The sequence below is a fragment of the Poeciliopsis prolifica genome, unplaced genomic scaffold (genome assembly GCF_027474105.1).
Source record: "Poeciliopsis prolifica strain line A6 unplaced genomic scaffold, Auburn_PproV2 SCAFFOLD005, whole genome shotgun sequence".
Lineage (NCBI taxonomy): Eukaryota > Metazoa > Chordata > Actinopteri > Cyprinodontiformes > Poeciliidae > Poeciliopsis > Poeciliopsis prolifica.
In genome coordinates, this window is record NW_026562380.1 from 10,608,794 (window position 1) to 10,620,666 (window position 11,873).

An 11,873-nucleotide genomic window follows, 5' to 3' on the forward strand; every position below is an offset into this window, starting at 1 on the left:
GTGGGGTGAGTGTCCTGGCAAGCATGTGTTTATAAAACTCACTTGTTTGGGCACAATACTTGAACTAACTTCTTTTGAGGGAACAGTGTGAATCTGTGCAAAGCCTTTTCCCAAAGTTCTTTAGGAGGCGACGGCCCATTGAGAGGACAGAAGAAGGGATTACCTTCTTCGACAGTGGTGCATTTCCGAGAGAGCTGATTAGCTCTGCATTCATTGTTAAATTGAGCAAAGGAAGGCCCTACAGGAGTGAAAGGATCCAAATAGGTGGGCCCAGAAAGAAAACAGCCACAGGAAGCCTTTGCACAGGCAGACCCAAAGTTTTCCCAACATTTCTTTCCCCCACTCCTGAGGAGGCGCAGCGTGAAAAAAGAGATTAGCATACAAAATTAGAGGCAGAATGATTTTTAGGGGCAACTTGCTTCATGCCCTCCTCCCCCACGACCCTGCTCTGTCTGGACAAAGTTAATTAAACTAGTATTAAACAGTGAAGAAACCTCCAAGCGCTCAGCGAGGATTACCATGATGAAGGAGAGAACGGGAGGTATTTGTTGGGGTGTAATTGAGAAAGGCGTGAATGAAGGAGAGTTCGCTCGACGGCTTTCTTTTCTCTTTGGTCCACCACAGTGGAAGCAGAGTGAAAAAGTGAGTCTGTTTGCTCCGAACCATGAAGTATTCATGTCACAAAGAGTATGTTAAAGCAGGATGAGCACTTTCTTCAGCCTGAATTATATGCACGATTAAAGGATTTATTATTCTTTCATTACATTTTAATGGAGAGAGAAAGAAAAAAAGAACACTAAAGCAAAACTAGGGGAAAAAAATGCTGTGCAATAAATTAACAATATACAGTACAAAGTGCTTCATTTTATGTACAGTTATACATCAAGAGCGCAAAGAAGGGGTGAGCCAGATGATGGTGGAAACAGGAATACAAACTGAAACCGTGGCGAGCATTCTCCCAAAAATAATTTCAGAACAAAACAGGTCACTGTGAGGGGTTTAAGAACAAGTGTTGCACCAGATTATCTATCAATTTTTTTTTCTATAAGTACAAGAATAAATAATGTGAAGAATTTTAACGTCAGTGACAACCGTTTCGATGCCGCGACACTTTTCAAAATGTGGTAAAAAAATATAAAAATATATCTTAAATACATTTATGCTATAAAAAAAAAACAATCTACGAAGTTGCCTGTTTTGTCATGAGACTCTGTGCTCATGTGTGAGAGATATTTAATGTGAAGATGAAATGTGAAGGTTTTGTCCAGATCACGTCATCTGCAGAATCCAGATGTTTAATTGAGCTGCAGAAACAGGAAAACGTGGATGCATGTGGAGGAGTGGCGGGGATGCTCAGTGCTTTTTCCTCAGCCTGAGGTTCTTTCGGCGGATGGCGGCGCTCTCATTCCTTCCCCTCTGACCTCCCTTCTTCACACAAAAGTACTTGGTGACCGTCTTTCTGCACTGCTCGCACTTCACCGCGCAGCACCAATGGAACTTGCAGTTGCAGCTCGACACCATCTCGGCTTTGCGCTCTTCTACAGCCAGCCCACACTCCCCGCACAGCCTCTTGCAACTCCGCTTCTCCCACTTGTTCAGGTTCTTGCCTTTCTTCAGGCATTCGCGGCCCTCCGTGCCGGGCAGGCCCAGGGTGCGGTTCTCCAGGCAGTAGTCAGGCGAGTCTTCGAGGTGGACCAGCTCCTTGCGGGAGATGGAGTTGAAGGTCTCTGCAATGGCGCCGCGGCTGGCCGCGCTGTTTCCTGCTCCCCGGAGGAGATCCACCTTCAGGGCCTTGTGGTACTTCTCCTTCAAATAGTTCCCCACTTCCCTGAACTCTGGCAGCTGCAGCCAACAGGTCTGAGTGGTGCAGCTTCCTGAAACGCCATGGCACTTGCACGTCTTCTGCATCGTCCCCTTCACAGCCTGCAAACAGCGTCAAGAAAACACTAACTTCAGGGCTATGCACCTCAGGTTCACTAGGTTTCACACAAGACACTTTCCCATAAAGATGAAATGATTTAGTTAAAAACTCATTTTTATTGAGGTTTGTGAGATGTTCAGAAGAAACTTGCATGAAAATTAAGAAGATACACACTTTATTCCAGAATAAATCTCATTGTCGCAATTCTTTCATGATGTGAGACATACTAGTTTACCCTAACTTTATGAGTGACAATGTCTAACAAGGATTTACATGCGATTCTTTTATAAAGGACAAGTGGCTTGTAAAAGTATTCCTGCCCTTTGAACTTTTTCACATTTTACCATTTCACAACCATAAACTTCCAAATATTTTATTACATTAACTAGTGCATAAAGTGAATAGATGGGACAAGAATCCATGGCTTTAATATATTTTTCAAGTGAAAAATGAAGTGTCATTCACTTACATTTAGCTCCCTCAAATTAGATATTTTTAAATAAAATAATCTCAGTGAAAATATAGCCGTACAGTTAAGGACACGGGTTTTGAACCTTAGTGAACACACAGCATCATGAAGACCAACGAACACAGGTTGTGGAGATCTTTCAAGAGGTGTTATGTTTAGGAATGATGCGCAAAGCTTGGGATATGTCACTGTTATCCCAGTGTTCAATCCACTGCCATAATGTTTCTAAAAATGGAAGCATTGTGGCAGAGCTGTGAACCAACCAAAACCTGAGCCTCCAACCAAACTGACAGAGTGGGTAAGGAGTAGAGATCTGAAGGTCAGGTGGGGGAAACCTTTGACAGGACAACTATTAGTTGTGCTATGGATAAGGAAAAAAAGACCTTGTTGAAAGAAAGCCATGAGGGGACAAACTGGTTTGAATCAAAGCCTATTCATGTGCTAAAGCAGTCCAGTTAAAGTTCAGTTCAAAATCCAAGTCCTGCAAACTGATGTTCACAAATGTCGCCAGCCCAACGTGCTTGAAATTAAGATTTATTTGAAAAGTAGAATGGACAAAAGTTTCAATGTACACGTATTCTCTGAAAGACTTGAAGCCATTATTGAGGGGGAACTTGTTTCTACAAACTATTGACTCAGAGGGGATGAATACAAATTAATAGTGCATTTTTCAGAGTTTTGTTTTTCAATTGTGTATTGATGTGCCACATGAAATTCTAATTAAATCAATCGAGTTTTGTTGTTAGACAACGCGGTATACATTTGGAAGGTACTGTACAGATTCATACCTCAGTGTGACGTCCACATGCAAGTGAAGGTAAGCATACAAGTGAGTCTGGAATTGCTCAAGTCCGTTGATTGATGTCTTGTCAAATTAACTTAACTGTATTGTTAAAGATTCCGACATGAGTGAAAGCTTTATGAACTAAGTGTCTTTGTCGTCCTCTGTGTCTCCTGACTTTACCCGACACAAAACAGATGTCTGCTAAAAAGGAAGGGCGCTTTCTTTTCATGAAGAGGTGATGAACTCTACACCGAGGTGAGGCTGAATCAAAGTTTCACATCGAGTCCCATTGTCCCTCCTAGAATAAATAGGACTATTTATTTAGCATGTTCCTTGTCAACATGTTTTCCTGTGAGTGGGGACCCAACGGAGAGACCCATTGAATTGAGGAATAAGAAAAGGGAGTTTTTTTCTCTCTTTCTGTCCCCATTTTTTTCTGTTACAATGATGCTCCAGGTGCCATAAGGATCCCAGGGCCCGACAGGGGGGAGCAAAGGCACCATAAACAAAGAGCACTTCAGCTGCACGCCTGTGGTCCCCTCAGGCTCCCTCGGGGCCACACAAAGACCAACATAAATGTGGGATCCTTATTGCAAGAATAAAAACTAAAACACTTATTTTAAGGAAGTGGGATAATACAGAATGCTTTGCAATGTCTGGCTCCACAGGATCTCCAATTAAGCTTCCACCAGCCATCCTGAGATTCTTGAGCTGAGGTATTGTCATAAAGAGCATTCAGCACTGGTAAATAGGCCCTTCTGGTACAGCGAACACACTGTTATTATTGGGGACGAGTGGCACCTCACTTATAGAGATCTGAAAGGGATGCTTGGGTGGCACACTCAGCGTAACGCTGAGAAGGGATGAAAAAAATGATTCAAAGGCTGCTTTACACTGTGCGTGCAGTTGGAGTGCCATGAGAGATCCGCAACATTTCAACCAGGTTACCACGCAGTTCACAGCCTGGTTCGGATTAAGGATCACTCAGCATCCCAGCCGTGGGCACATCCTTGATTTTTGAACTGATGGAGTAAATACAGAGGTCTACCTTCCGCCCAGCTTCGTTATTGTGAAGATTCATGGCCGCCCGAGCATCCTGTCCGGTCTCCAACGCGTCCACAAACTGTTTGGAGATGGCCTCACCGAAGCCGACATTATCGCTGCATCCACCCCAGAGCCAGCCATGACCTCCTGAGGAGAAAGAAAATGAACAATATCAATCATTGTTAGTTTAAGTTTCACAAATCTTCTTCAAGCTGATAAGTGTTGTATACGTTTATCAGTCTCTGACCTCTTTGTCCATTCCTGCTGTCATCACAGCCACAGTTGTCAAAGTCTCCGAGACTGCAGTTCCTGGTCAGGGTGTACATGACCCCAGCAGAGCTGATGGCATGGACGAATGCAGTCTCTCGATTTGCTGTCAACAGAAAAAGCTCTTTGAAAATTGCCTCCTACAGTGTCATCAACAGCATCTTTGCCACATATTTCATTTGTCAGAAATGTCATTTATGTTATGATGTGATTACTCCAAATTATCAGCCTTTCCTGTAGTGACTAAGCAAAAAGTGCTTGAAATTATGTGGGATTTTAGTTGTTGTAGCTGTTATGTATCATTTCTATGTCACAAAATGTGAAAGAGAGGTGAACTAAAGTCAAACGGATATCCTTAAGCTTTGTCTTATGTCCTGTTTATAATTTTCTGTTGATGAAAAATATACAGTTATTTCAAGTAAATTAAAATTGAGAAACACTAGAATACAGTCAAAAGTAGCCTAAAAAGGACATTTCCTTGGTTTGGGATTCCAATCTGGGCATTACTGCAGAACACAACATCCACTTTTAATAGTCATAGCTGAGTGTCCAGTTCTAATATGAGGTCATAAAGTGAAGCTTTATATCTTGAGTTAAGCAATGAGTAGAAATCTGTCCTTCGGAAAAGATCTGGCCAACAGGGATCCTGTACTGAGATTTGGAAAGTGTTCTGTGGTAAGTCCACAAGTAACCACTGTGAAAAATTGCTGCATTTGACAAAAAATATAAACATTCCGATGAATATAATTTCTGCTCTAGCAGCATTGTTTTTTTGTTGTTGTTTTTTTTTTTACCCAGGCATACTTCAGCAAATTCCACTAACAACGTTGTCATTAGATTACCGAACTGCTGAGTTTGGTTCTCACTGGCATAGTTTCATGACAAAGATCGTGTTATTTTGTTCTCAGCCATGTTTTCTGCCACTTCCTGCTGCAACACTTCTGGTGAACCTTTCCCCACCCTCTCCATGCAAAACGTCTTGCTCAGTTCTGGTCCAATACAGCAGACAAACAATCCACCAACGTTTTCTGTACTTTTTCCCCCAACATCATGGAAACTAAACTGAGACGTTGCAGCAAGTCAATCATTATTTCCTCCTCATCTGAACCCGTGAACTCGCAATAGTCGATTTTTCTCTGCCATGATCACTGTTTACCATACAGGGGTAAACCACCCATATGATAATATACCACACTGTAGCAGAAGGGGTTTCTCAAGAGTTCGGCTCGGTCACATGAACACACATATCAACAGTTCAACTTCAGGCCTTAGTTTGCCACCAGATAATCGCACCATGTTTTACTCAGTAGGGTTGAGCTGCAGTAATAAAACCGTCTCAATGTTATTCTAAGAAAGTCAGTCACTCTGTCTACAGTTAGTTTTACTGCAATAACAAACTGTTTGGTCCCCCAAAAGACCTCAGTTTAAAGCTACACATATGATGGGCAAAAGAAATGTTGAAATACTGGCATAAAATTAGACTGCAGTCAAACACTATAGTTGACCTATATCAGATGTGGAGAAAAAAAATAGATGTAGAAGCTAAGCAGCTCTGCTAATCAACAGCAGCTATTATTTTAATGTGATCTATATACATTAACAGGTGTTTTGTGATGACATAGGTTACATAAAACATAAAAACAGCTATAAACCAAATGATTTTCTTTCCTGATAAACCTTATGCTTTTAACAATAGTTTTCAGTGGTCTGGTTCACTCCCTCCTCAAGATGTTATCTTAGCTTCCCCACATTTCCTGTGGATCTTTGTGCTCTCAGCTCCATCCTTTTATATTGTCTCTCGCATATTCAACATATTTCAGGAAAATAGTCATATGTACAACAGTCCATTGGACGTTGGATCTAAATAACACGTAGGCTAATCCTTCATATATAGAACTTGCTTCCTGTTTTCAGAAGCTTTTTCTGCTGTACAAAATACACAAAAAATATAAACAAACCGATTCAGATTGACGTTATAGACTTTCCATATTTATAGGTTTTATGTCTTTAAAATATAATTTTCTCTTTAAGGTTTTTCAGAAAAAGAACTCACTAAATTGAAGCTTTGTATTGTCAATATTTATTGCAACTTTGGACATTTGGTCCATTTCTACTGTTGGTAAGCTTTCTACAATCTGTTTAGGACTACAACATGTGAAGGTATAGACACAGAATTCAGATTAGTGACTGCACATGACTATGTGTTTTTCAAATTCTCAATAAATCGACCTCATAGGCTAAAAACATATATTTTGACAAAGCAAAATTGTTTTATTTAATAACAGGAAATACAACAACCACACCATAGAATCATTAAAAAAAAAACACACACACACACACAAATACAGTCATGCCATTTTTCTTTCTCCACACAGACACTGGAGCTGGACTTAAAAGTTTCCAAAGTGTCTGTGGGCACTCACCGCTGCGCAGGCTGCTGTGTGTGGACAGCTGCAGAGCTCTCTCAGGGCAGTTCCAGCGGTCCCATGCGAACTGGTATTTGCATTCCTCAATGCCACTCTGAGCCCCTGCTGCCACGCTGCTCGAATAGATTAGGTATGCCTGCAGCACAGACATGACATATTGCACCCAAATAATAACAGCACAAGTAAATGATGCAGGTTTAAGGAACCGAATAAACTTAATGCTTGTGAAGAACAAAAGTGCTCTCCTTAAGGAGGACTTACTTTATGGTTTTATGTTTTCTAAGCTTTCTGCTTTCGGATCATACATCATGTATAGCATAGTACAATTAGATTTGCAATTTTAATGAGTTCACATAGGTTTCAGAATACATTTTCATTCTTTTGCCTTAGAGAAAATAATTAGCAGTTCAAATCAGATCTGGGATAAAATATTTAAGCTAAGTCACATGTTATCTTCACAACATGTGACTTATAAACATTTACAGCATTTACAGCAAGGGTGTTTATAAGCAACAGCCTTGCCTTCAGGATTTATTTTATTGAATAAGAAATAAAACTAAAAGAGAGGGAGAGAGAGAGAGAGAGAGAGAATATATATATATATTACAAACACAAAAATCTTTCTACTATGATCTGATGAGTTTTGTCAGAGCCCTGCACTCTGTGCTTGGCTTTCGCCTGCTGCTCCAGAGCCTGTTCAGACTGCATGAATGATAATATAACTAATATGTCTCAAGTGGCCTTCAGGGAGATGGAGTACCACCTCTTTCACAGGGATCCGGCTCGCTAATGATGACCACCCACAACAGTGCTGCCTGCCCTCGCTTCTTAACACACTCGACCATCGGACATACACAGCGCTTCTGAATAAGGTCAAGTGTACCAAGAGGGGAGGGGAAAAAAATCACAAAAGGCCAAGAATATCACTGATTTAGAGCTTTTGTTGCAAACAGACAGGTACCCAGAGATTGTCAATACACAAGGAGCGAGGTTTAACTCCCTCTTTCTCCAGAGAAAAAAAAAGAGGAGGGGAAGATCAAAAGAGGCCAGGCTTACCTTGGGTCCGGTCATCAGGAAATTATTCACTGACCTGGAAAAGGAGACAGCTTATTTCAGTCGGGAAAGCCCAGTGTCCACCACGAAATCCTCCACTAGCATCTCTCATTAGTGTGTTTCAGGACACGTGAAACTGTGACACCATGTGGGCATCCAAATCTTGGTGAACGGCACTGAGCAATGAACTCAGATGATTCTAGGAAGCGCTTAGAGAAAGGTGATGTTTCCATTTAATTGGTTTTTTATTAAGTATTCATAATGGCTAAAAATCACAATTATATTTTATAGCTGCAAATAAATGGATTTCTAATTCACATAAGTCTGCATTGAAGAGGTCACATAGATCAGCTGAACTTTGGCCAAATGGAGTATAAATTTATAGATTTTGTTGGTTTTATATACTAAACACTTCAATGTGTTGTTTACACAACACCACTGTATAACAAATGTCATTGCATTAACTACAATAATAAAGAATATATCCTTACATATGTTTTCATATAATTTATATATAATTAAATAATCTAAATCAGAAAGCAACTCTAACAACAGAAGTAACTTTGATATGGGTGATATAACTTTCCGAAATCCAAACTGTTTCTGTCACAACTTCATCAAATCCTGTGGTGCAGAAGAGGGTCAAAAACTGTAAAGACAAAAACTTCACCAACATTTAAAGTTCCTGGAAGCTGATATGGCTTTCCAGCTCAGGACAGCACAAGATTGAGTCCCCAAGACGTAAAAAATGTCAAACGCAAAAGGTGCCTCCATTTAATTGTGTCGTTGCTAATTATCACTGCAGCTGGTATGTGAGCAGCTTATGATTCCTTGTGAAATGAAATGAATAATTTAAAAAAAGCTATTTTTTAAGGAGTCTGGACTGCACTTTATTTCTGCTTCAAAGTCTTCAGTACTTTTACTGGTCTTCAGACTGATTACTCAACCCCAAACAGAGATTCTTTCAGGTATTTTGAGGTCACAAAATCAATTTGAAACTTTTAGTCTATTTGGGAAAGCCAATTAAAAGTTGAGACAAATTAAATTGAGACAAGTGCAAAAAGCACAGGACCTAAAATTATTCAACTTGGACTGAATTATTAGCAATGACTCAAAATATGCTTCTTAATATTTATTTGTTTTTAGATCAACCAATATTCCATCATTATATTTTAGTTCATAATGTTTCTGAGAAGTCATGATGTAGACAGACTACGTAGTATTTATAGACCTCTAAAGTCTGTTTGGTTTTTTTATGCAACCACGAAAGCAGTATTCTACAACCTTGCAAATCCCAAAATAATTTGCTTAGCTTTTGTATTTACCTGCAAATATGGTCTTTATATTCAATTTTTCAATAATTGAATTATTGATTTAATTATTGAAAAATTGAATCAATGATTGAATCTAATTTCCATTATTTTGGTATTCAAAAACCCATACATCTCTCCAGTACACTAAATGTAAATGAATATTTGGATGAGCGGTGGGGGGGACATAACAATATCACACAGCAAAATAAACTTACCAGCAGCAGTACGACCTCATGTGAGTCAAAAGAATAAAAACGTAGAAGAAAACCTCCCAGTGGACGAACATCCTGACAGGTGAGGCGCGCAGCTGCGGACAGAACGAGGGATGCGGGAGACTGAGGCGCACGGATCTCCACCAGGAGCAATCGGGACTCAAGGAGGGGGCTCTGAAATGGAGCCGCTCTCGTCCCAACAAGAGATTATCTGCTTAATTAAAGATCCCCCCCACACACACCTCCTCACACACACTTCTTAGTTCCCTGGCCAATCAGAGGTATCGCACCGAGGAGAGACTGAAATGATCAAAAGGGCACCCTGGGCCTTCAGGGCCGAGCAACGATGGCTCCCCTGCCTCCATCCAGCAGCAGAGGAAGATCAGTTTAATCCTATAGGGAAAAGGGTAACACTGGTCCCTGCGAAATTCTGCTCATGAAAAAAAGTTTACTCAAGATATCTATTGCAGAGCTGATTGCTAGGATTAGTAGATGATAGCAAAAAGGAAATGATGAGACCTATACATTTGTAATTAGGAAGTAATTTGAGGTTTTGACAAAGGAAATGAACTCAGGGCGTACAGCCCCGAAACTCAGGGGCAACCACTCACACAAAATTTGCTAGAAGGTATTTTAAATCTTGAAATAAACTACCGAAAACGGGTATAAAAAAGAAAGAAAGAAAGAGTATTTCTGCATATTTACGCGTCAGACAGCACCTGAGCGGATGGTTTCTTGCCTCCTGCCATGAGACAAGCAAGCGATTTATAAAGAAGACAATTACATAGTAATAAAAAATTGTTACTCTTTTCTAATTGAACCTACATTGAGAGTTTTTTTAAATGAAGTTTATTGAAATGTATTAAAGCGCCTCTTTTGAGTGCTCTCGAAAAAAAAAAAAAGTATAACAGAGCGAAGTCCAAGCTATGATCAGATATGGAACCACTTCCATCACTAATCCAGACGAACCTCTCCTGACTGGATGAAGGGTTATTCCCCAGTAACCTCGTCTGACCCCCAGGTCTCTTTCCTTTCAGCTCAGGCTGGCCTTTTGCAAACTTCTTGTGTGAAAATTAGGATTAGACAGAGAGAGACAGAGAAAGAGGGAGAGAAAAAAAAAAAGATTATTTGGAAGGTGGTGATGGGGGATTTCTAGGTGATGTTTGTGGATTAAAGTTTAAGGAGAGACGATCATCAAGATGAGAGAACACACGACAGACCCCTGCAGTCTTTGTTGAAAAACAAAAATCCTTTATAAATAATTTCTAATCGCTCTCTGTCAAATTTCTCAAATGGCAAAAAGACATCATGTATGAGGATTGTGCATTAAAATATGTCAAAGATCCTCTCAGCTGCTTGACCATTACAAAAGACATGTTTTAGATGCTAAGGCAGTGCTTCAAAGGGAATGTGGGTGTACTGACGCGCAAAGTTTATGGAAAACATGGCGATGCAGCAGAATGAAGAAACAAGATGTTCAATAAACCATTTTTTATGTTTAGATTGTTATTTGCAGTCACCAATAGACCAGTTTGTTCCCGGATGGTTTCATGTGTTTTCCTTTTTGCAGTTGTTATTATTTCACACGTTCTTTCAATTTTTACACACACAAATATCTGAAGGGGTGATTAACCATAATAGATAGTGAACTGGTGGAACAGCCAACAAATTATCTCTTGAAAATCAACATTAGTTTCACTTTAATATTAGATCAATAAAAGCAATTTCCATATCAAAAATCTATTTTCTTGGATAAAGTTTCATTTTTTCATTATTTTTCAGTTCTGTATCTTACTTACAGAGTGTAGTCTCGTATTGGTACTTTAACATAAGTGGGGGAAAAAAGAAAGCAAACAATAAACAAGTAAGAATATTTTATTCTTATTAAACGTGGATCCTCACTATAGTCTTCTCTGCCACAATTCCAGATGTCTACAAATTTTTAATTCACTGACCTCGGGTAAGGACAAGTTGAGGCAAACAATTGTTGATCTTTTCCCTTTTCCATTTTGAAGAACAGGTTAAACAAAACACCTCCGTGTCACATCTCCGGGAAAAAATAAGATGTTACCAGTAAAAGTTTACAGACTATTCTAGATCATTTAAGAAGACATACTTATTCTATGCGAATTCTTATGGATGCCACTTACTTTGGTCCGGTGCAAAAATTTTAAAACTATTTTTTTCCCCTTCTATTGAATAAATAATTAGAATTATCAACAGCATGACTTTGACTATAATTGTTCTATTTGCCCTGTGATGGATTGATGACCTGTCCACGGCATACCCCAACGATTGCCTGATGACGACTGGAGATAGGCACCAGGCCCGCTCAAACCCCTGCAGGACACCCACCAGTGGATGAAAGGAACAATAATAACAGT

General features: G+C 39.8%; 1 protein-coding gene across 1 annotated transcript; it reads right to left on the minus strand.

Moving 5' to 3' along the window:
- Positions 1-783: 783 nt before the first annotated feature.
- wnt8b (wingless-type MMTV integration site family, member 8b) lies at positions 784-9,563 on the minus strand. Its single transcript, XM_055029813.1, has 6 exons — positions 9,493-9,563; positions 7,968-8,001; positions 6,909-7,047; positions 4,466-4,591; positions 4,223-4,365; positions 784-1,923 (listed from the first exon to the last, which is right to left on the minus strand). The coding sequence occupies exons 1-6, from the start codon at positions 9,561-9,563 to the stop codon at positions 1,354-1,356; spliced, it is 1,083 nt and encodes a 360-aa protein (XP_054885788.1). The 3' UTR covers positions 784-1,353.
- Positions 9,564-11,873: the final 2,310 nt, after the last annotated feature.

Coding starts and splice junctions, on each gene's coding strand:
- wnt8b (XM_055029813.1), bottom strand. CDS start 9,563: ATGTTCGTCCACTGGGAGGTTTTCTTCTACGTTTTTATTCTTTTGACT. Junction 7,048..7,967: donor TCCTGATGACCGGACCCAAG/GTAAGCCTGGCC, acceptor TCTGTGCTGCAG/GCATACCTAATCTATTCGAG. Junction 4,592..6,908: donor ACACAGCAGCCTGCGCAGCG/GTGAGTGCCCAC, acceptor TTCTGTTGACAG/CAAATCGAGAGACTGCATTC.